Source organism: Vanellus vanellus (genome assembly GCF_965231255.1).
Source record: "Vanellus vanellus genome assembly, chromosome: 4".
In the NCBI taxonomy this organism is placed as follows: Eukaryota; Metazoa; Chordata; class Aves; order Charadriiformes; family Charadriidae; genus Vanellus; species Vanellus vanellus.
The window spans coordinates 24,507,042-24,530,224 of NC_138909.1; the positions used below are offsets into that span (position 1 = coordinate 24,507,042).

The following is a 23,183-nucleotide window of genomic DNA, read 5'->3' on the forward strand; positions in this document are numbered from 1 at the left end:
TCTGAAACAAGAGGAATGCACGTGTGCTGCCTGCCCTCTTGAAAGGCAGAAATGAATAACTGAGAGAAGAATTGAAGAAAGCAACTTGTTTTCCCCAGTTTAGGGCAGATTTACAGCAGGGCTCCAAGCCCAGCAGTTCCCATTTTGAACCACTGCAATTTTCAGAATGCAGCTTGCGTTTCAAGCCACAAGAATCTATGACTGCTCCAAGAGAGTCCCAGGAGCCCATCTTCACACCCTCTACTCCCAAGACTCCTTGACCAAAAGGAGCTGGAAGCATCTATTCGCTATGTGGAAAACCACAGTGCTTCACTGTGGGACTCCAAGAACTGCCTCAGATGCCAGTCATTCTAGGCACCGATTTGAAAACATCCTGTGTTTAAAAAGAAGGCTCTGTGGTTAGCATGGAAGTTGTTTTCTCCATCTTTAGTCTCTATCCAGGCAGTACAGGAAGAGCTGCATCAGGCTGGCATTGCATTTCAGAAGGCTCCAAAATTCAGGACCTCATGGATCGCTTTCAAATTGTCCTCCACCACAGGGCTCTTTGCCAAGTGGAACAGTCCCAGGAATGAGCCAGGCTGGCTGAGCAGCAGTAGCAGGAACCTCACACTCCCTAAGGATGGACATAGTAGAGAAGAAGATCAGGGAGGCTTTGTAATCTTCTCCAAGGGTAGCGAGCACGTCTGAAGATCTGGCCCAGAAGACCTGCAGTCCTTTTGCACCCATCTAAGATTTAATCTGTCAGTAGAGCAGTTGCACCGCTCTCCACCCAACCTGCACTTGCAAAGCAATCTCTTCGATGGCCCAACTTTTGCTTGCAGCATCAAAAAACAGCCCCACCACACTGTGCTATCTGCCCTGTCTGTTCTTCACATCATGCTTTTTAGCTGGACCCCGATACCAAATTTGCAACTGCCCTATAAAAAAAGCCTCAGTGTGGCACAGCCACGAGAATGTTATTTGCTGTGTCCGCGTCTGCATTTATAATAATAACGGATCATCCTCCAGCTGTAGCAGAAAGAAAATAGTAGCAAGACGGGGAGCAGACCATCTGGCACCAGCTCAGAGTATCTGAACTACATCTGCAATGGGGTTATGCATGTTTGATATTCCTGGCAGTAACATCACAATCAATAGCGTTAACTCAATTTACAGGATGTCGTTCGTTCTGGAGATACAATGTAAATGGTATCAAAACACTGCAAGGAGCTAGGACGCTGAAATACACTCTTGCATCTGAAGGTGTCTTGGGGGTCTGGCAATAACAGGAGAAAAGAATGAAACAATAAAGACCGAGTCACTTGTAGCCATCGCAATACTTAGAAAATAAGAAAATGGCACATTTGCTGTCCCATTCATTGGTGCATACTGCTTCATAAGACTTGAAGAATTAAAATTTGCACCCATAATGATGCATTTTTGTCCATGTTCCTCTTCTGGACAAGCACTGCTCACTTATGGATTGGGGTGGCTGAACTGAATGTCTGGGAGAGGACCATTTGGGATAGTCTATTCCAGTAAACCAAAGCAACACTTTTAAGCTCTGTGTTTTCAAAAACCACCAGTCTGAAAACTAAAAAGCAACCACTGTGATCATTTAGCTTAGCAACCTGTGTAACACAGGTCACAAAATTCCTCTCAACAATTCCTGCATCAAAGCCTTATCTTGTGGTTGAGTCAAAGCATATTTTTAGAAGGCTATGCAGAAACCAGCATGACTTTAAAACATGGTTTGTAGCCTTTGCAGTGACAACATTGCCTGCCCTACGGCACTGTGCCTCCTTTAAAGTATTTCGGCTGTAACATGGTGAGAATCGTTTTGCTCATCACAGACTGTGCTGCCAAACAATGTGCTCTAATTACAAGCCATGCAACAAGAAACTCTTGTGCCACAGAGTCCGAAATTCATGTGAGCAGAGCCCCCTGGTCCTCCGCATGAAAGCCAATGCTGTATCTAACACCACCGAATCTTCTGCCAACACAAGCAGGGGAGGAAAGAAAAAGAGGAGGCCTTCAGAAGATGAAGCAGGAAGGCACAAATTGCATGAGAAACATGCCACAACACTGAATTAAGTTTCCCAGGCTACCACCATCCAGGCCCTTGCCACCTGCACATAGGCAGAGAGGTAACCTAAGCAAAGCCTGAGCAGGAATTGATGTTCATAAACATCTCACCAGTCCTCTGCCTTCCACTCCAAAAGAAACCAGTCCCCCATCCGCTGCTTCTCAGGCAAGTGTAGAATTCGCCCGGTGCCCCACAGTGCACGGAGGCATTTGGGCTTTTCGGAACAGTTCTGCAAAGTGTGGATGTTCATAGTGTTACGATCCAGACAAGGCACTCCCCTGGCCATGGAGCGTCATTTCACTGGCACCAGCCTGAATCTTAGCCTGGTGTTTACTGAACAACATCTGTGCTATGTCAGTGCATCAGCATTAAAGATAGTTACAGTGCTCTGTGTGACCAAAAAAGCTTGGCTCTCAATTGCTGCATTCTCTGCACAGGCTATGGAAGAAAGTCTGTATTTGATTGAGATAAATCCCTACGTAGATACATGCTGCTTTACCAAACTCCCTGCAAACGTGACAGCCTCAGCAATGCAGAAGCGGTGGGGCATTCAAGCCAAACAACGCGCTCGTCTCCCTGGCAAGATGCACAGCGTGACCATCTCAGAGGTACTGCTCGTTTCCGCGCCTGGACTCAAAGCGAGACGAGCCAGCAGCTCGGCATGACAGGTAGTAACATCTACTGATGGCAAAGGCCCACAGACAAAACACAGGAGAAACAGAAGGCTCAGCCAGAGCCTTTGCTGCCAGCGAAACGGCAGAAAGTCACAGGGACAGGGACACTGCTCAAAAAAGAGAAAAGGATGAAACATCAGGTGTTGTGACCAGAGGAAACCCATGGCGGAGCAAGGACCTGCCTGCTTTCCCCAGCTGGCAGCAGCATCTCTGCAGGTGGAGGTCTGCAGAGATGAAGTTGGAGGGATCAGGAATGACTCTGTTTGCCACAGGCAGAGTGGTGCATTTCCCCCCCACACACCTGCCCCGCGTTGCAGAGCTGCTCTGGGGGTCCCGCATGTCTCATGGTGACCCTAACCATGCACTAGCTGGCATCCTCAGAGACCTCCTCCACACGTCATGGTTCTCAGAGATGTGAACAGAAAGGAGGGGCCTAGAATATCTGGCAACCCCCAAGGCTTAAATTTTTTTTAGACTTAGACAAGGACAGACGTTTATGGTGAGCTCAGTGTAGGAGGTAGCCCTGCAGTAGGATCAAAAGATCCTTACACAGGCTGGGATCAGAGCTGCAGTCAGGACAGGGACAGCGCCCGCAGGCTATCTCCCTGGGGATGCTTCGGAGGGTGGCCTTGAGGTCAGAGACTCAAGGGAGCACTGGAGCCCAGGAGCAAGGCGACACAACTTGAAGGGCGCTATACAAACAAACCATGAGAGCTTGCATTAGCGCAGACTTACAAGATGTTCACAACAGGAGCAAAACTATGCTCTCAAGATCAGCAACGCAAGGGCAACCGAGACGCAGCTCTCTGGACTGCTGTCACTAGATCAAATCACCCAGCTTTTGTGCAGGGAAACAAAGCCCTTACCGTGACTCTCTTGAGTTTCTGCTTTACGTGGCAGCAGGGGTTTGAACACACAATTGAAATGCTGCCAGTTATCAGCATCTATCCCCTGGCAGACCTTTGTCATTAAGCAGAGGAGGGACAGGCTCCAGCTCTAACAGCATTAGTGAAGCTCCAGCGGTCTGCTGGGGGAAGCAGGCTTGCCTCTGTGCAGACACATTCCCCTCTGTGCACAGCCTGTTCTGGGCTGCTGCTGTAAAAAAAGAGCATGAAACGGGAGAATCATTTTTGCCTGGCATAGGGGAGCAAAGCCATTTTTACGGCGGCTCTCCTCCTCTTGTCCCCATCCTGCCTCTCTGATTGCAGAATGAATGCCGAGCCCTCAAAGTCCCATCACGCGGCAGCTCTTGCACGTGCTTACATCTTGGTTTGTCATTTCCCAGTAAGGCCTCTCGCCGTAGGACATCACCTCCCACATCACGATGCCGTAGCTCCAGACGTCGCTGGCCGATGTGAATTTGCGGAAGGCGATCGCTTCGGGTGCTGTCCATCGGATGGGGATCTTCCCTCCCTAGAAGGAAAAGAAAAGGAAAAAAAAAAAAGCTGGAAACCAGATTGCAGAGGAGGGCAGAGAACATGCAAAAGAGGACGAAACAGCACTTCTTAGAGCACTAAGGGATGTTGTTTTCTCTCTGGAAAGAGACATCGAATTTTAAAGTAAATCTGTTTGACAGCATGGGGCCCCTTTCCACATTATCTCAGCCCATAAGCATTTGTAGGCTGCCTACTAATTGGCTGTCCTGAAGGTTTGTTGTTTGAATGCTGTTTGAATGCTGGGACATGTATAGGATCAACATCTCAATTATGTTGCACAGGTTGGTAAGGGAATACAGTTCTTCCATTTCTGAGAGCGAGCGGGGGAGGAACAGACAGCTCTGAAGCCGAGGAAGACTTTGATCTAATGAGGGCTTCATGCAAATTGCTGTGGAAGTAATGCCCTTTTTTTTTTTTCTTTCTTTCTTTCTTTTTTTTTTTTTTTTTTTTTTTATTTTAATGTGGTCCTGATCCTGCAGAGAGATCTGTGTAGCGGGCAGAGAAATCTGTGCATGCAAAGACCAGCCTGCTTGGCCTCTGCTGTGGGACTGAAAATGATGCCACAGCTGCCAAATGTGCTTTGCCGTTTCCTTTTTCCCTTTCTACCATTTTAGAAATCAAACTTCAGACCAGCTCTGAGAAGAAAGAGGGGAGAGAAAGGAGAGTTTGGATTAAGGTGTCGCTTTTCTCATTGGGTTTAAAGAGTTGTCTCCCTTCATTTATATTTTACTGTGAAGAACCCTTCCTCTCAATGTTGAGCTAAATATTGTAAAGACTCCCTGAATGCCCCCTAACAGTGTTTGCTATTGGAAAAAGGTAGAATTTGGAACACATTTTCAAAGCAAATTTTAAAAAGTCCTTTCTTCCAATAATTATTTATTCACCGGCTTATCAGCACATGCCTTAAGTGAGGAGCCAGATTCTCAGCAGTGCCAATTAGCACATGGCAGCACGTTGCAGCCGCAGCAGGGCTGGCCGAGAGCCCTCCAGCCTGCAGGGAGGCTCCGCTCCAGCCGTGCGCCGAGTCCTGTCGCGGGGCCGTGACTGCCAAGAGCTGAAAGGCCTTTCCCAGATCTCTGCAGGAACTGGGAACGTGACCCAGAGAGCTCCCACCATCCGTAAAACAATACCCTTGGAAAAACACGCTAATAGGACATGTCCAGGCGTGCCAATCACTGCCACGAATATTGGAGGCTCTCTCCAAGCCTGTGCTGCTGGGTCTGTGGGGTGGACAGGGTCCTGTCCACCTAATGGGTCCTTGTCCACCCCATCTGCACAGCACTGGGTCCATGTGGCCTCACACTGGGATGGGGTAGGCTGACGCCCTGAAAGGATGGATCAAGGACGGAAAGGGGCAGAGCACCCTGAGGCTGGAGCAGCTCTTTCTCAGGCTGGGCGAAATTACCCTTCAACAGGCTAATGTTGAGGGCAACGTGTGTCATTTGCAACAGGCATTACACACTTACCAATGTTTTAAAAGGGTCAAATTGTCCAGAAGGCCCTGGCTTAGATGGCTGCATGGGTGCCTAAGCAAAGCACTTGCTCTTGCTCTTTCCTCCCTATTCACCAGAGGACAGCACAGAGCTGGGGGCGCAGCACCTTTGCAAAGTTTGCTATTTGACTCAGGTTCCCAACAGGAACTTAAAAGTTATTAGTTAAGTTCTGCCTTATTTGGCCATCCCCACTACAAAGTTACAGGCATTTTCAAAATTAATCTGATAATTACTAACTGGTAACACCTGGCCACACCCTCGTGCACAGTATAGAGACTCTGGATTTGTAGAAACCTCTTTGCTAGAGAGCCTGAACGCCAAAATGTAGCAGGAAATAAATTCTTCTTGAGCTCAATCAGTTCGGTATCCTCATAACTCACCCTGGTTGTGTATGCTGCTTCGGGGTCATCTTCTAGGACTCTGGAGAGGCCGAAGTCTGACACCTTGCAGACTAAGTTGCTGTTGATTAGGATATTCCTGGCAGCCAGATCTCTGTGTACGTAACCCATGTCAGACAGGTACTTCATCCCTGACGCGATGCCTCGCAGCATCCCAACCAGCTGAATGACCGTGAACTGCCCATCGTTCTTCTGCAAAAGGAGGGAGACATTTCATGAGTTGAGAGTCTCTGCACCCTCAGCGTTGCCTGTGCATGAATAAAAATGCAAAGGCAAGTCTCCAGGGAAGAAAAACAGGGAAATTAATAATTCATTGCTCTCATGCTCTGACCACAAAGCTTTTCAAAGTTTCGCTGTTTGGATTAGGATCTCTAGAGACAAAGCTAAGGAAATGTAGTTCTTTTAACTGGAGATCAAGGAGCAAGCTATTTCCACTGGTGACTGATAAAGAGACTGTGACTGGGAGTGAACACATGTAGTTATGTGTATAAAGCCAACTGAACAGCACCAAGTCGCACGGAAATCCTACCTGCAGAGGTCCACGTGTGAATATTTGGGGATAGGGGCTCTTCCCCACGTGGCCACACAGCATTTCTAACCACTGCTCCTATCCTCCTTTCTCTAGCTCTAACATCTCATGGAAAAACCTCTGGCAAGTCTGGGGTTTGCATTGATGCAGTGTGGATGTGCTCTGGAAACACATCAACTTTTGCAGGATAAGTTAATCATTTCTGTGCAGCAGACTGCCTTCTAAAATAAACATAATATCCTCCAATTTATTCTTATCTGTTTGTATCAATGCACGAACCACGTCCTTCATGATGCTGTACAAATATAGACCAAACAGGCAACTGAGCTACTCCTGCCTCCAGACAGCACCAACAGTTGGACCAGCACCCAGCGAAAATTTTCACTGAAGTTAACCACCTGCAAAGAACGCAATCTTTAGCCAAAGTCCCCCTGGAAAAAGGATCTAAGTATTACCTTTAAAAACGTATCCAGAGAACCGTTTTCCATGTATTCAGTGACTATCATTACTGGTTTGCCTGAAAAAAAAAAAGCACATGAGTTTGTTAGCAATTTATTTAAAAAACGTGTATAATAATAAAGTCATAGAATCATAGAAAGGTTTAGGTTGGAAGGGACCTTGAAGATCATCTAGTTCCAACCCTCCTGCCATAGGCAGGGACACCTCCCACTAGACCAGGTCGCTCAAAGCCCCATCCAGCCTGGCCTTGAACACCTCCAGGGATGGAGCTTCCACAGCTTCTCTGGGCAACTTGTTCCAGTGCCTCACCACCCTCATGGTAAGGAATTTCTTCCTAATATCTAATCTAAATCTATTCTCTTCCAGTTTAAAACTGTTACCCCTCATCCTACCGCTACACTCCCTGATAAAGAGTCCCTCCCCACCTTTCCTGTAAGCCCCCTTTAGCTACTGGAAGGCTGCTAGAAAGTCTCCCCAGAGCCTTCTCTTCTCCGGGCTGAACAACTCCAACTCTCTCAGCCTGTCTTTTCATCATGCATCTGAATGTGAATATACAGCCATGCAACGGTACATCTACACCAAGACACTGCTGTCTCAGCAGGATGACAATAGTTTTTGCCAGAATATATGTAGAAATAGGGTAATGGAAGAGGAGGGAATGAAAAAGTAATTCCGTATTATGGGTGGGGTACCAAGCCCTAGAGTGTTTAGATGATGTTTGAGGAAGAGGTTGCAAGCTGAACTCAGACAAACTTCTCCTCATCTCCATGAAGAAGCTGGAAGCTTGCAGAGGCCAAATTCCACACAGTGGCCTCTTTGGACTTCCCCTCTATAGCTTCAACACCCTAAAGTAACAACAGGAGCCAAACTGGAGGAACCAGGACGAGCTGAAGTACCTATCTGAGCTTGGTAGCCACCAACACCAAGAAAGGAAAGGATGGGATTGTGTCCCTTGTAATTCAAGTAATCCCACGTGATGACCCTTGTAAACACATCAGGAAGTAAGAAAAGGAATATTTATGCTGCACAACAAAAGCGAGTTAAGTATGGAACGAGTGCAGGTGGAAAACAAAATAAAAGTTCTTAACAAAAGACCTGGCCTCCTATTGTTGACAGGAATAATAATGTTTTTCCAAATCCATTTGATTAATTTTCATGCCCGAGTCATTTTAATGGTAATTATACATAGGTTTTGCTCAGTTTTTATATCTAATTTCTCGCTAGCTTGCCACAATGACATAGCAATAATTAATGTGGTGTGCTCCAGCCCTTGTAAATTCAATGAAATCTTATAAGAACATGTAAATTATTTTTTATTTAAATCAATTTCCATTAGCTAGCACGAAGCACAGACAAAAGAGGAGCTGTCAATTATTTGTAAAGTGCATTATAAATGTCTTTCATAGAAATGATCAATGAGAGCCGCCGTGTGTCATAACATGCGCATGAAGGTAAATGCTCCTAAAAATGGGCACATATTCTACCATTTAGATTGGTCTTAATCTTCCCACTTTCCCATTACCTTAACTATTTGTCTAAATTAGGGCTTAATTATCTACATAATAAAGGTAATTGTGAACTTGTCAATCAAAACACTCATTGTTGTGCAGATACTACCTTTGCAGCATGAGGGACCTGCGCTGCTTCACTTCTCTTAAGTTAATATCACAGCTACCGCCTGAGCTCGAAGCTTGCCAAAAGTATTACTTTTGATATGAGAAATGCACCTTGGGGCCATCAAAAATATCATTGAGTCTCAAACAAAATAACGGGCCCCATCTTCAAGGATGACAGCTGTGTCTATACACGATGCGGGCTGCGTGCAGGACGGGAAGATCTTGGGTTACATCGCTATAGGCTGGCAAACACGTCAGTGACTACACAGGGAAATCCCAGGTATAACTAAATTTTTTTAATTTTTTTTCGTTTTTAATCACTAAGCCCCCAACTGTAGCATGCTGTCCCTTATCTCTGACACTTCAAGGAAGCGTTGCAGCAAGACTGGCGTCTAGGTACGCCACCACCCTGGGGAACCTCCTTCACACTCCCGCCTTTGGTTGCCATCAGAGAACAGAAAATAAGATTTCTGGCACTTCTGTTTCATTATCTGACTGCTGCAGGTTGACGGTAATCGTGGAATAAATTAGCCCCATATCGAAGAGCATGGAAATAAAGACACTAAATAGAGTAACTTTCAACAAAGTAAATTAAGAGTAAACATCAGCCCTTCACTGGTCTGATTCTCCATGTTAGCAGGGCTGCCTCCCGCTGGCATTACAGGGCCATAAAAGGCATGTAGATGTCATTCATATCAATGTAGTAATGCAATGTGCACACCATCCGCCCAACCAAACGGGATGTGAATGAACACGGGACCATCATTACCTTTGTAAAGCAGAAATAGCTAAGGGCTTGTGTGCACGGGGACAACGAATACGATTAATCCAAACTAACTAAGGTGTGCATTTGAACTAGATTAGTTAAATGGTATTAAGCCCCTGTGCGGATATTCTCATTCAGAATTAAAAATGGCCTAATTCAATTTAACTTAATTCACTTCCAAAGTAAATCATGATGCAGCAAAGACATTTTACCTTAAAGATCTGGATCTACGATAGGCCAATGACTAAAACACTGAAGGGAAGAAGTTAAATAATACTTTGAGACAGCAGCATCGTTTGGGATTAATCACGGTTGTTTTGGTCCATTTAAAAGAAAAGAAAAAAGGCTGGGAAGATGCTCCAGATGCCCGATAGAAAAAATTTTGTGTGTGGTAAACAAGCATTTACTGAGCTAATGAGGAGCTTGGGGTGCATGCACCCCCCTGCATCTGAATTCCAGTTGCTCCACGTCCAATTTAGAAGCAAAGCTCACAGCTTTTCCACTGCCTTTGGAGCAGACGGCCACTTTATATAAAAGGCAGCTCGCTTAGGGAGGCACATCCTCTCCAAAAGTGGGTTTCCCACCCACCCCCTGAGGCTGTGGCAGCCAGAAAGACTAAAGCCCATGTCAGTAGCAGCTATTATGGATGTATAATCGTCACTCGCTTCTTGCCCAATATCCTGCATCCCTGCAGGGGTAGAAATGGGAGCTTCTTCGTATTAAGGGCTACACAAGGTAACCCCAAGGGATTCTGATATTTATCCAATTTTTGGGTGAAACCTACCTTAGATTTTTTTTTTTAATTTCTTAAAAGTTTTAGGAAATGCAATTTCAAGGAAAAACGCAAGGAAAAGCTGGTGATTACAAAAGAGCATTGGTTTTGAGTAGGTTATAAGGATACGAGCCGGACGCACAGCTAGCATCTCTGTACCTTCTCTATTGCAGCTCTGAAAAAGAACTGATTTGGGAGACGCTGCCTCTGATGAATGACAAATGGTACTAGCAGCACCTTTCCCACAGCCTCAGCACAGCACCAACAGCCGCAGAGGATTGGGTTGGGCACATTCGGATGTGCCGTCCCTTCCTCTGCCCTTATCTTTAGTGCGTACAGTAATTTGGAGAAGAACTGGGCTGGGAAAGTTATGGAAGGTTATTTTGCTAACTGAGTAGTCAGTCTCTCGTGCTGGCATGTTTTGCCAGCCACTTCACATTTTCGCCAAGCCCTCAACCCCTCTCATAATCTATATGCCAGCACCAGGGTCAACTACTACCATGGGCATCACGAGCCTATCCCACAGGGAGCTTGCCTTAATCGGGGTTTTACACAGTCCTGCCGTCTTCAGCTGCACTCCCGTTCTTCCCTGCTTCTGGAAAGCAAAACTTCAGCTAACTCCTGTCCTTGCCCACATCCCATGTGAGTGATCACAAGGCTCAGCACTACCCTCCTGTGGGCTTTGCTTCAGTGGTTTCTCAAAATATGATGGCTGGAAATCACCAGGGGTTGTAGGTTGTGCTGGTTTTTTGTTTTTTTTTTTTTTTAAGACTCATGGTAGCAAAATCCTCCCCGTTTCCCTGCCAGGGAAATCACTTCCCACTTCTTGGCACATCTTTGCTTACCCTGGGGCTCATGCGGTTTAAAAAGTAAACAAATAAAGGCAGGAATAAGAAGCAAGCCTGTTTGAAAAACTTAGCGGGTGGCTCGGCACCACTGTGTTCAAAATGCTCTTGCATTTTGCAGGCGTAAGGTGCTGCTGAACTACTTGCAAGGCAGAAGTCAGGCAGCACACTCCGCTGGCATTCAGACATCCCTGGCTTACTGCCGTCTCCATCACCCACTCACTGCCTGAGGCTGGCGAGGCATATCATCTCCTATTTCTGTCTCATTTAATTTTGGGCCACTGAAGCAAGGTTTTCTCTTAGCCCATGCATATTATGCCTAGGTGAGGCAATGTTGGCAGAGGGACTTAATGTTTTTTATCATTTTAGCCATTATCTATCCATTCTAGCTGGAAGAACGCTGAAATCCTTCATGCACAACCCCCCTTTATAATGTTGGGGAACCCATCCCTGGCTGGACCTACAAAGCGTGACGTTTCGGGCAAGGAGAGTTCACCGTTTTTTGAGAAATTATAAAAGGCGCAGTCAAAACACGTGTTACCCAAGTCTTCCCTAACCAACTCTCCCATCAGCCAGAGTTCAAGGACGGCAGTCCACAACAACTTGTACCTACTTTTTGTGACAACGCCTTCCAGGTGGATGATGTTGGGGTGGTCAAACTGCCCCATGATGCTTGCTTCTCCCAAGAAATCTCGCCTCTGTTTCTCCGTGTAGCCCACCTTCAGGGTTTTGATAGCCACTGGAAACTCACGCTTTCCTTGCAGCTTCAGCCGCCCGCTGCAGACTTCCCCGAATTCACCTTCAGAGAAAAATCAGAAAGAACGGGATCACAGCACATTGAAGGCATGCATGTGCGTGCCCATCTATGGCATGCGGCCCAGCCCCTATAGATAGCTGATGAAAAGCACGCAGGGCTGTCCTGCATTCATGGATGTGGAAAGCTGAACATCACAGCGATCACCATCTCAAACAGCCGGTGTGCCACAAGCCAAGTAATTCATAAGCACAAGAAAACTGGGAAGAAAAATGAAATTTTCCTATATTTAAAGAGCTATGCTCTAGATTCCATTGGGCTTTTTCCTCATTTCGTGCTTTTGTCTACTAGATGAAAGAGTCCTGTCACATCCTATATTATCGCCCTGTGTAGATAGCTGTAAAACACAAGCTACGTGCTTCTTAACTGTCTTTTGGTAAGTTAAATAGATGGAATGCTGTTAGCCTTTCACAGCAACATCTATTTTTATAGACTATAAACCCCTTCTGATTTTATGACCATCTATTTAAAAAAGTAACCCAAATGGATTTTTCTTTTTCTTTTTTTCTGGTGAACAGTAAATTACCTCCAAACTCACAATTTCAGAGGATAGAAAATATTCCTAACGTTGGACGCAAGTCCAAACAAACAGCTTAACTGGAAAGAAAATGGAAGTTTCTTCTTTTAACCAAGAAAGTCAAAAGCTTTGGATTTTGGTTTGTGGGTTTTTTTTCTCTCCCAGATGACTTCTTATTCTTAATTTTTGCCTCGAGACAGACCTTAATGGGGGAGGAGAAAAAGTTTAAAATGGTGAAAAGAACCTGAAAATTAAGTGACTTATTTCCCTTAGCATCTGTCGGAATAACTCAGCTTGGTCCAAATGAGACTGTTTTCTGCCATTTTCAGTTCAGTCCCTGAATTTCAAAACAACAGACAATGATAGGTTTGTCCCAATTTCAGCTGCAACATGCTCCCCATCACTTGCAGGGTACCTAACAGCATAAATATCTCACAGCCCTTCCCAGATCTCTAATGTTAAGAAAGTCAACCCTCCACGCTGCTAAGGGTCATGAAATGCATTTCCGTACCAGCTCCAATAACTCTTTCAATGGTTATGCACGAAGCTTCGATTTCCTTAGCAAACTCGTGGACGGCTTGATTAGGGTCCTCATAGGTGTGGGGGTCAATGTAGGTCCTTACTCCAGGCAGCTTAACTGCAAACACAAATTAAGAGCATTACTGGCACGCAGCATGACGGATGCTGGGCAATACCCACTCCTGTCCATTGCACTTTGCTTTGCTGGAAAACATTGCAGCAGGGAAACCTATTTCTACAGGAAAAATGAATGGCATTCTTGGAAAATGACATTTAGTTTATATGCGACATATGTGCAACTTCATTGTATTTAGAAAAGCACACAACAGTGCTCATCTGGAACAACGCATAGCTAAAAATTCCTCTTGGTGCTGTGTAATGGGCTGGTCCAAGGTCTGGTGCAAAAGGATCCCTTTCTGGACCTGGAAAGGGTACGCCAGGAGGAAAAGTACAAAAAGCAAAATGTTAAGGGATCAACTTGCAAAGCAAGTTGGATGGATGGGGGTTGATGGAGAGCTGCAATAAATTATGCCTTACCAGTCAAACATTAGCTGATCAATTGGCCACGTTATTTCAGATGGAGTTACTGAGATTTAAATGAACGGAATATTTGCAGTATAAAGCCTGCGGGTTGTACCAGCGTAAACAAAATCGATAGCAGGCTTTTTCTCCGGGACTTGAGAGGGGAAAAAGTATTTTCATTATCTATATTATAAGTTTGTTTTCACAATCATTAAGGCTACTCACATGAAGGACTGCTCATCAGTCTAATAAGACAGCTACGTTACAGTGTGGCTCTTAATTGATTTGCTTCCTGCTGCCTTCATTATATAGCACTAATGGAAATTTGACTTTCACTCAAGATGCGTTTGCCTTTTCCACCCCAAAAGGCACTTCGCTGTTACACATCCTCAGATCCCACAGCGCTTGACAAAGGAAGGCTTTTCAAACACTGGCTTTGGATGTATGCAAGGACTAATAGTAACCCTGAGATGTACTTGCTAGCATCACCGCAGAGGTTTTTGTATACAAGGGCATTAACATAGCATTTCTGAAAGCTTCCTAGGAGCAAGAAGTAGGCATTATTCCTGACACCTCTGCAGAGGCATCCAAGGCAAACATTAGCTGTGGGATTGGTCCTCACGGCTGGCTGGGGTGGAGCAAGGGTTCTTACTGAATAACAGAATAAACTGAATTCTTCTGTGAATGACCAGCAAAACCATATTTTAATTTTTATTAAAAAAACCCAAACAAACTCTCAACTTGTATTTCTCATTACCACGGAGAGCCAGAAACACATATATACGTGTTCGATCTTTACTCACTGTGGCCGTTATGAAAATGCATCTTTTCTTCTTCTGGATCTTGTTTAGCCTTGCTGTAGCCACATCGCCTGGAAAAAGAACAAAGAGAAGAGCATTTTTGTCACTGGTATGGCAGAACCCTGCTCTTTACCTCAAATCACACAAAACACAAAACCCCAGAGCAGCGACGAATCCAACCTCTCTAGCGGCTGCATTGCTGCTGTCCCAGTTTTAGCTCATCAAGCTACTTGCAATTTCCCTAACGGGATTCAGGGCCCAAGGCCCACTGATTTTGAATTGGACTTGTGCTTGCGAATCCCACAGATGCCTGTGAAAAACTCCACTATACCATACATGTAATTTAGCTCTTAATAAGAAGAAAAAAAAAGGCAAGAACGGGAAGGACGATGGAAGGGGAATGGGATGAAACGTTAGAATTGCAGAAGCAAGATCTCCTGGATCGCAGAGCTTTTGCAGGCACCATGTTGTAGGTATTGCATGCTCCCCTTCACCCACTGGGCATTTGCACAGAACTTTAAATTTTGATACTTTAGAAAACAGCCTCGTGTGAACATTAACACCTTATACACATGCAAAATGATGGGTTAAAAAACCTCCAAACCTGTTGCCTCCCTGACTTCAAGGGTCTTCTATGTATTCCTGGCTCTGACGGGGTTTCCTGCACATGTCCTGTCTTTACCCAGGGGAGCTACTATTCATGCAATCCCCTCTGCCCAGCAGCAATAAACACAGAAGATGGCACACAGTCACTTGCTGACCTATCTTGCTCCCATGTTAACACCAGGCAGTGCAAGGATGCTGCTGAATCCCACCATGCAGTTGCAACCACAGCCATATGGCAGTCACATCTCCCCCAGGGCGTCCTCCTGTTAGTCTTTGGCTGCTCTTCCCTGACTCATCCCTCGCCCTTCTCGCTGGTTCTCCGGGCAATGTTATTGCATTAGCATTAACTGGCTGCTGTGGTGGCATCACTGAGACCTGCTTCACTTATACAACCACTTAGGAAGCTACAGGGTAACTGCATAGGCAAGGAGAACTGCTATATACACACATATATATACAAGTTTAAAAATATGGGATGAGGTGTGAATGATGCACATATATATGCCAGTCTTTCCAAGACCCTGATATGACAACTGGATACAGGAACTGGATCATCCTTAAAGCAAACTGCATGGACATGCGACAGAGGGACACTGGTTGGTAGAGTGAAAAACCTGACACGGACACAGCCAGCGCACAATGGGATCGCTAGCTGGCATCCCTCAAAGAAAGCCTCAGGTTACCGAGGAGCCACTTAAAGCTGAGAAACTTGGAGTCTTCTCTTCTGTTGCCCATGATTTTTGACAGAGGGAGATGCGAGAACTCCAGCATCACTCACAGCAAGGAGGAGCATATGATTAGCAGAAACAAAACTGCAATTAGGAGGAGGCAGTAATAGGCATCTGCATGAAACATGCCCTCAGCATGAAGTCCTATTACAGGGAACTGCTGTCTGCCTGGTTGCAAGGGGCCAAGCAGCCTTTTGGCTATAGGATTTTGGCACTGGATTTGTGAAATGATCGTGATTACAAATAAAAGCCCCAGTACAACGGGTCGCACGCACCGCCGCTAAGCTGGCCCCAGCAGAGCTGGACACCAGAGGGTTGAGAAGGGGAAAAGCAACATGAGTTCCCGGGGTTACTCTGTGGAACTGGAGCAGGCATGCAAGCTTACCTTGGGGAGAAGGGGAGACCTGTGCTAAGGGGAGAGGAGGAAAAAATAGACTGCAAAGGTTGTGCAACCGCAGGGGAATGGATTGAGACAAGGTGCAGAAGACAAGGGGGGAGGCTGATAGGAGGTCCGGGGGCACAGGCAGGGAGATAAACAGGTCGCACTTGATAAACAGCCAGGCTATCCATGCAGGGTGCGATTTCAGCAGCAGCGACCAAGCTGAGACCATCATGCTCTGAATGCAAAACCCACGAGAGCAGCAACGAGGTGCCCAGAGACACAGCTCAGTTATCCGCGTGTCGATGCTCACTGCTTTGCTCTAGCAGCAGCAGTGCCATTTCCTGAGATGGGGTCCTGCCTAATTAGTTTAAAAACTAAGTACTAGGTGTACGCAGAGACCCTGGGAGTAAGAGTCATTTCAAAGTACGTTTTAGTGTTCACAATCCCTGGGTGAAAATGGATTCTCCTCCTTCTTTGTCATACTGCCTCTCTCTTTAAGTATCTAAACTAGACATATGAGTATCAGCATCAATTCCCACTTCTGGCAACCCCATTTTTTTCTGCCGCAAGTTGCCAAAAGTTACATCAGTTTTCTGCAGAAGTGATTTTCTGGATTGACGGGTATAACCCAATTTTCCTCTTAAAAATACACAAATGTTTCATTTCATCCTTCTACCAAATGCACATATACAAGATTTCTTCTGTCCACCTTTTAGAGCAAATGCCCTCATGTCTTCCTCTGCTTTGGAGTACTTCACCTATAAAAAAGCTTTTCTAACGTTATCCTTTTTACTACCCGCACCTCCTGATTCTTTGACCACAATGAGGGAGGAGAGAGAAATAGGGAACATGTTGTTGCTTGCATCCAAGTACATCTTGATGCACAACAATCCGTGTTTTACTGCCCAGGGACACACTCAAAGGGCCAATGCAAACCAGTTGGCTCCGGCTGTCCTCCTCTCTTGAGCTGGGTAACACATACTGCAGCACGTCACATTAGCATAAGAAATCAGGCTCTGGGACCCCCAAAGCGTCGTTAAAACAAGCCTCGACAAGACAGGCCAAAGTGAAATGGCAGCTAGTGGACTGCAACCGTCAAGCAACAGTTGGGCATCACTAACAATACTTGCTGCAAAACCTGCCTGCTGCTATCACTTGTGCCCTTTGCACACTCGCTTTCTTAAACTGCCCAGAGAAACGAGCCATGTACACGCTGACTGGGGCTAAATTGCACTTCTTCCCTTCTTGACCTTCAGATGCTTTAAATAACACACACAAGCACTTTTTTCCTCCTTTCTTCCCCAGCTAAATCCCATAAAAATCTGGTATTTCAGGTTAACAGTCCTGATTCACTACATGAATGTTACTGGCAGATAAAAGTATCTAAATTTTGTGGCTTTGCAATATATTTTGGGGGAAGAAAAAGCTCCCACTCGTTTGTGAAATAATCCATTTCTGCATGTGCACTTGCTCTTAATATTTATTGGAAAAGCTGTGAGTCAAAAGCCTCCTGATGGAAGACTCATTGTCTAGTTTATTGTCATTGTATAAACCATAGATTTCCTATATCTTTTCCATATCACGTATAGCAAAAGCATAAAGATCCTGACGCTCGTTTCATCTCCCACTGAGCTGGAGACACTCAGCCAAAGAGTTAACGTAATTCAGCAGTGCACCTGAATCTCAACTCATTTACTCCTGTTGTGGATTTGTCCCAGTTTCTGTATCTAGAAAGCAGATGTCTTCCTTGCACAGCTCTGTGTTTTTCAATAAAAGTATCAGAGGGAAAAAAAGTGAGACTTTAAATATTCTTAAGGCATCATGTCTTATTTAAAAACTACTTGCAGATTGGCAAGCAGCTTGTAAAATATTTATGGGGCAGATTATAAAAGTGAAGTTGTAAAATGATCCCTATATAGGTTTATAAAATATAAAATGGACAGGTAGAAAGATGAAGAATCCAGCTGGGAAGCCAGTGCCCACTGCCTCTCATGACAGAAGCCAATTCACGGAGAAAAATCCTTCAAGAAACAAGGCAGGAAGATGCTTTCTCTCCCTGGACCAATGGAAATACTTTGTGTCTGACCCTGTGCTTTGAAACGCCCTTGCTGAGTGGTGTGTGGCCCCTCGGCGACCCGAGGCATCCCCCAAAACCACAGAATGCCCAAGGAAAGGAGTTTCCACCTCCCTAGCTGGGGCCACCACTCTGGTCACAACCCAGGCAGGACACAGCCAGGGGACTGTGGAGCTGGACCTTGGACATCCAAGCCCTAGAGAGTGATGTGGGAGAGCTTTGTATACTTTTTTATAGCCACGGGCCCAAGCATTTCAGCACACAGCCAAGGCATTACTGGAAATGCATACGGGGACAGCATTTAGACATCCCCGATGAGGAAAGGGACCTCACCTTGCCAGGTGCAGTCAGTACTATCAAATCCCTTCTGCCCTGAAGCAGCATGCAATCTCCCGTCCCAGTCCTGCAGAGACTTATACATGTATTCAGTTGCTTAAATAGGAGATAAATGAACTCTGTGAGTTTCTTGAAACAGAGACAAAATGCCACTTGCTTTTCAGGGGTGAGACCTTCACTCAGAAGCACATCTTTTACAAGAAATCATCTTTGAGGAATGCATCCAACCTATCTTGAGCTGTCATTCTACAGGAGGTTTGCGAGAACCGCAAGGTTGCTGTTTACAAGGGTTAAGTGCTCATTTCAGACTATTTTTTCCAAGATGTTAAAGCAATAAGGCTGCATACGTGTTACAGGGCAGGCAGGACTGTGCTCCATCCAGAGGAACAAACAAACAAGGATCCGTCCCTCTAGCCAAGATCCTGTCGCCTCAGCTCATGTGTGGAGACAATAACTTGTTCAGCAAATAGTTTTATCCTGGATAAACAACACTAATACTGAGAGCCAGAGGCAAAAGCCTACCTCTAGTGACGCTGGTCCATGTTCAGCATTCACCTTTGCTGCTTGCAATTCTAGACTATAATCAGGTACCACAAAACCAGGGAATACTCAAGGGACTAGTGTGCAACGAACAGCTTTTATACTGGAAGTTGTTTCCTGTTTTTCTGTCCCCTTTCCTCCTGCTTTTTTGAAGTCTATAATGAGTTACTTCCATTGCACTGGACCAAACTTTCACCTGGAGCAACTTGGAGCAACCTACGCAGGCTAGGAATCTGACTCATTCAACTCTTCTATGTACTCTCAAAATCCTATAATTTGGAGAACAGGATCAAAAGAGCAGTAAAAGGTCTAGAGATGACAGGCTAAGACCTTCAGCTCAATTCAAAGATACACCAGACGACTGGCCTGAAAGGAAGGGAACCTGCCCTGGTTCCTAAGGGTTGCAGGCTCACGGTCTTCTCAGCTGCTTTCCCAGCCACTGCTGTCCCTCTACACGGTGCGATCCTGCCTTTGACCTCTGATTAACTTGGATGCCTTACAAAGGAAGTTTCACAGTTCCAGTGGTGGTATTTTTAGCTTTTAGTCTTTCCCTGTCTTCACACTGAATGACTCCCTGCTTTCCTAAACCACCGCCAGAACAATTAAAAATAATCTAAACAAGATACCGTTTCCCCTCCTCACAGGAAGCGCTCTCTGAAGTGATCTCCATAAATCTCTCTAAAGAGGTTGTCATGCCTTCCCATAGCACAGCCGACGGCACCGGTGCCTTGAAGTCACTTTTCCCATTTCCCCCTCCCAGCTTGCTGCCACATTAGTCTCTCCGCAACTTAGGGGGAAACTTGCAGAGGGTGTTTTCCAGCTCAGCCAAGTTTTCCCTACGTCTCTCTCTCTCCTTAGTAGCCATCCAGTCTGTTCCCGGTCTCGTCTGAGAAGTATTTTCCATTGCTGCCACTCTCTGGTTGGGGGCCTTGCTGAGGACATTTGAAGCATGACTCCCAGCAAGGCACTGCTCAGGCACCGGTGGCACAGGCATGACAGACAACAGCAGTACTGAGAGGTCTTCTTTTGGCACAATCATTGCCAAATCGGTGGCTTGCAGGAACAACCGCACGTACCAGAAGAACATTTTGCAGCCAAAAACTTTGAGCTGAGCAGCCTTGCTTGCTAATGCCGCTCTTAAGCACTCAAAAGTCACGCAAACCAACTTAAAAATGCTACAACAGGAAAAAAAGAAAAGCCTTCTGCTTTAGGGCTTTTGGGATTTGCATTTGCAAACCCCTCCCTGGTTCAGGCCTTGGTCAGAGACAACATACAGGACCCAAAACTAGTCCACCCTGGTGACTGCTGTGCCCCACAGACAGGGCCGGCACCACGACCCAGCTACTACTGTGCAAAGCCTCAGCATCCCCCCAGAAAACACAGTAGAAGAGTTTCACACCTCTCACCCAGCTACGTTGCAAAACCTTCCCAGTTTAACAACATAGGTAGGATGTCTCAGAACTCCTATGGTCTCAAGCAGCTATCTGATGGGCATGGTGATTCCATGAGTGTCCTAGGAGGCTTAGGAAGATCTCTGCCTGCACAGATTACAGCCAATTCAGAGACCTAGAACACATGCCCTTCAGGCAGCAACTCAACTCGTGTCCAGTCAAACCAACAGAAATTAAAATCGCCCTTCCTTTGATTAGTTAGAAAAGAGGGGAGAGTACAAGAGAGCAGAAACTGGTGAGGCAGCCCAGATGGTGGCAGAACGGGGCAGCATGCAGCACGGACACGCAGCTCTCGACGCCCGCAGAGATATGTCCAACGCCACTGGAGCATATCGTTGGCAAACAGCATCATGTCATTGCTGTGTATGTCATACATTGACATGTATGTCGATGACATACAGTTCGTTTCACTGACATGCACGTTACATGCCACTAAATACCTTTCCAGTCCCGCCTGCCCCCCGCCTCCTTTCTGGGGACAAATTACCTCCCCCAGCCTCTTTTGGTGACAAGAAGCAAAATCTGATGAAGTGTCCAGCATACGTGATGTTTTATTATGACACATGACATTGCTGATATGGTGTCTGGATCGATCACAGCATTACATATCAGGGTGTTGTTTTTTTTTCCCTGGGACCCCTGCTCTTCCTGAAGACACACTCTTTTTCGGGTCACGCTATTTCCAGTTGTTGAGATAGACAAGCTGGGTGCAGAGGTCGGATGAGAAAGCGATTTCCAGGCCAATACAAGAAAGGGAAGGAGAGGCAGACTGTGCACAGAAAACATGGAGGGAGGACACGAAATAGGAGCCAGCACGGGTGGGAACACTGACCATGTTAGGCTCGGATAGGCAACAGCACGCAGAGAAGAAGCCCACCCACAGCCATGATCGCAGCAACTGAAAAGCAAACAAAAAGGCCCAGGATAAGGAATAATCCCACCGCCCTGGCAAGGTGCAAATACATTTGCAACATTTTTATATGCACTTCTTCCTTCTTATTGCAATTATTATTTGGACCTTAACACCCTAGGCTGCAAGAATTTCATGGCACGTGCTACCGTTTGGAAAAAACGCCTTGGGGAGACCGTAGAGATCCTGGTCTCGCAAAGCAATTAACCATGTGCTTCCCATACTTGAGTACCACTGTTAGGATTAATGGGGCCACCCATGTGCTTAAACTTAAGCACCTGCCTTGGAGCAGGGAGAGTGACTTCTTCCACAAGTGTGTGTGCGGTACAGTTACAACTTCTTCCAAAAAAAAGGCACTGGATGAATGGGAGCCCTGCTTTTGCAGACCCTTACGCATGCACTTAACAGAGCCCTTTCTGGGTCTCCTTGTATCAGTGAAGTTTTGCACGCGCATCACGGAGCTGCAGGAGCAGGACCTTATGAGTCATGTGAGAGCATTCAGCCTCAATAAACTCAAAACACGGTGAGTTGAAAGGCACTGTGTACACCCACAGCTTGCTCTTGAAGGCTGCTGAGCCATTACTCTAGTCTAATCAGAGTATGGGTTCACCTGGCACCAGTCTGTAACCCGAGGCTGGCTACACCTCAGTAATTGCCCTTTATTCTTGTCAGAGAACTTGCACGGACATTTTTTCTGTTCCCAAATCTATTAAGGTAATTCATCCTGAAAAAGAACATAGTGCAGAAGAAACAACAGGAAGAACCTCAGTACAATATACAAGCAGGAGGCCAATGGTGCAGACGTACTCCAGTTAAAGTCAGCTGAAGATCTCACTCATCATTTCTCCTCAAATTACCATAACATGTCAACCTTGAAAGAAAATTGCGCCCATCAGATTTTTATAAAGTATAACTTACAATGCCTAAACAAATTAAAGTAGCCTAAACACATTAAAGTAGCCTATTTAGACAAAATTAACACTCTGCAACTGCACCGCCTTAAATTATGATGCAAAATAACTTCAGGCATGCAATGATTTAAAGAATTATGTACTGGATTATGTGCTTACTTAAATTAGAACTGGTGAAGAGCTCCCTTTGTATCAGCAAAACAACTTGCTAACATTATCTAAACAGTGATGCCGATATTTTTTTTACTATAATTGACAATATTTTGTATTTTCATAATTCCCCAGCTTGTGCAGTCATACTAATATGGGAGCAGCTCAGCCTTCATTAAACCTCTCCATTGATCCAAGTTAACACCAGAGGTCCAAACCCTAAAAGCAAACAAAGGGAACCCAAGCATTATATATTTTGAGACAAATTTGCCATTTTCTGGGTTTAAGCTCGCAGGATTTGAGTCCAGGGAACTGGTACGTCTCCCAATTTAGCTAGGAGGCCCTTTCCCCCAGGCATTTTCTAAGTTGTTGCCACCAGACCTTCCCACACTGATCAGCGTGCAAAGTCAAGGTTTTTGAACCAACAGTTCAATTAACCTGAAAAGCAACCACTTCTTTAAAATGAAAAGAGTTTGCTGTTTTCCTAAACAAAGAAAACTCTGAGCACCTCATCAGCCACTGGGCTGCTCTGAGACAAAATCAGTTCCCTGCACTGAATGCAGAGTGCTTCAGATCTCACTTGTTCCCTTTATGGGGAGGAAAAAACTGCTCAAGTGCATGGGAAATATGCCTCAATGCAGCCTTACTCCTGCACGCCCATCACATAACTCCGTGTGCTTAGGGGCAAAATTCTCTGAGGTGTAACATTAGGGGAAATCTAAAGCTTTTGGAAACATACTAAACTGGATCAGCAGACAACAAAATTCACTTTCCAGTCCCAGGAGCACTTGGATAGGTAAGGGAATGGACTACTTGGCCTGAAGAGTTAGGAAAGGAAAATTTATTACTGCTTGTGTTAAAAGGATGGCT

The 23,183-nt window shown here is 45.6% G+C and overlaps 1 protein-coding gene across 4 annotated transcripts in view; it reads right to left on the bottom strand.

The window, feature by feature from the left end:
* EPHA5 (EPH receptor A5) overlaps positions 1 to 23,183 on the bottom strand; it is a gene marked incomplete at its 5' end in the record, with an annotated part of 202,024 nt that overhangs the window by 13,474 nt on the left and 165,367 nt on the right. For 2 of the 4 annotated variants that reach the window (XM_082483149.1, XM_082483148.1), the window contains 7 exons: positions 4,003 to 4,152; positions 6,049 to 6,258; positions 7,051 to 7,112; positions 11,667 to 11,852; positions 12,896 to 13,021; positions 14,229 to 14,296; positions 21,175 to 21,240. In XM_082483149.1, coding sequence (XP_082339275.1) covers positions 4,003 to 4,152; positions 6,049 to 6,258; positions 7,051 to 7,112; positions 11,667 to 11,852; positions 12,896 to 13,021; positions 14,229 to 14,296; positions 21,175 to 21,240 — 868 coding nt within the window. The remainder of the gene's footprint in view (positions 1 to 4,002; positions 4,153 to 6,048; positions 6,259 to 7,050; positions 7,113 to 11,666; positions 11,853 to 12,895; positions 13,022 to 14,228; positions 14,297 to 21,174; positions 21,241 to 23,183) is intronic. The other 2 variants (XM_082483151.1, XM_082483150.1) reach the window with 1 other exon arrangement.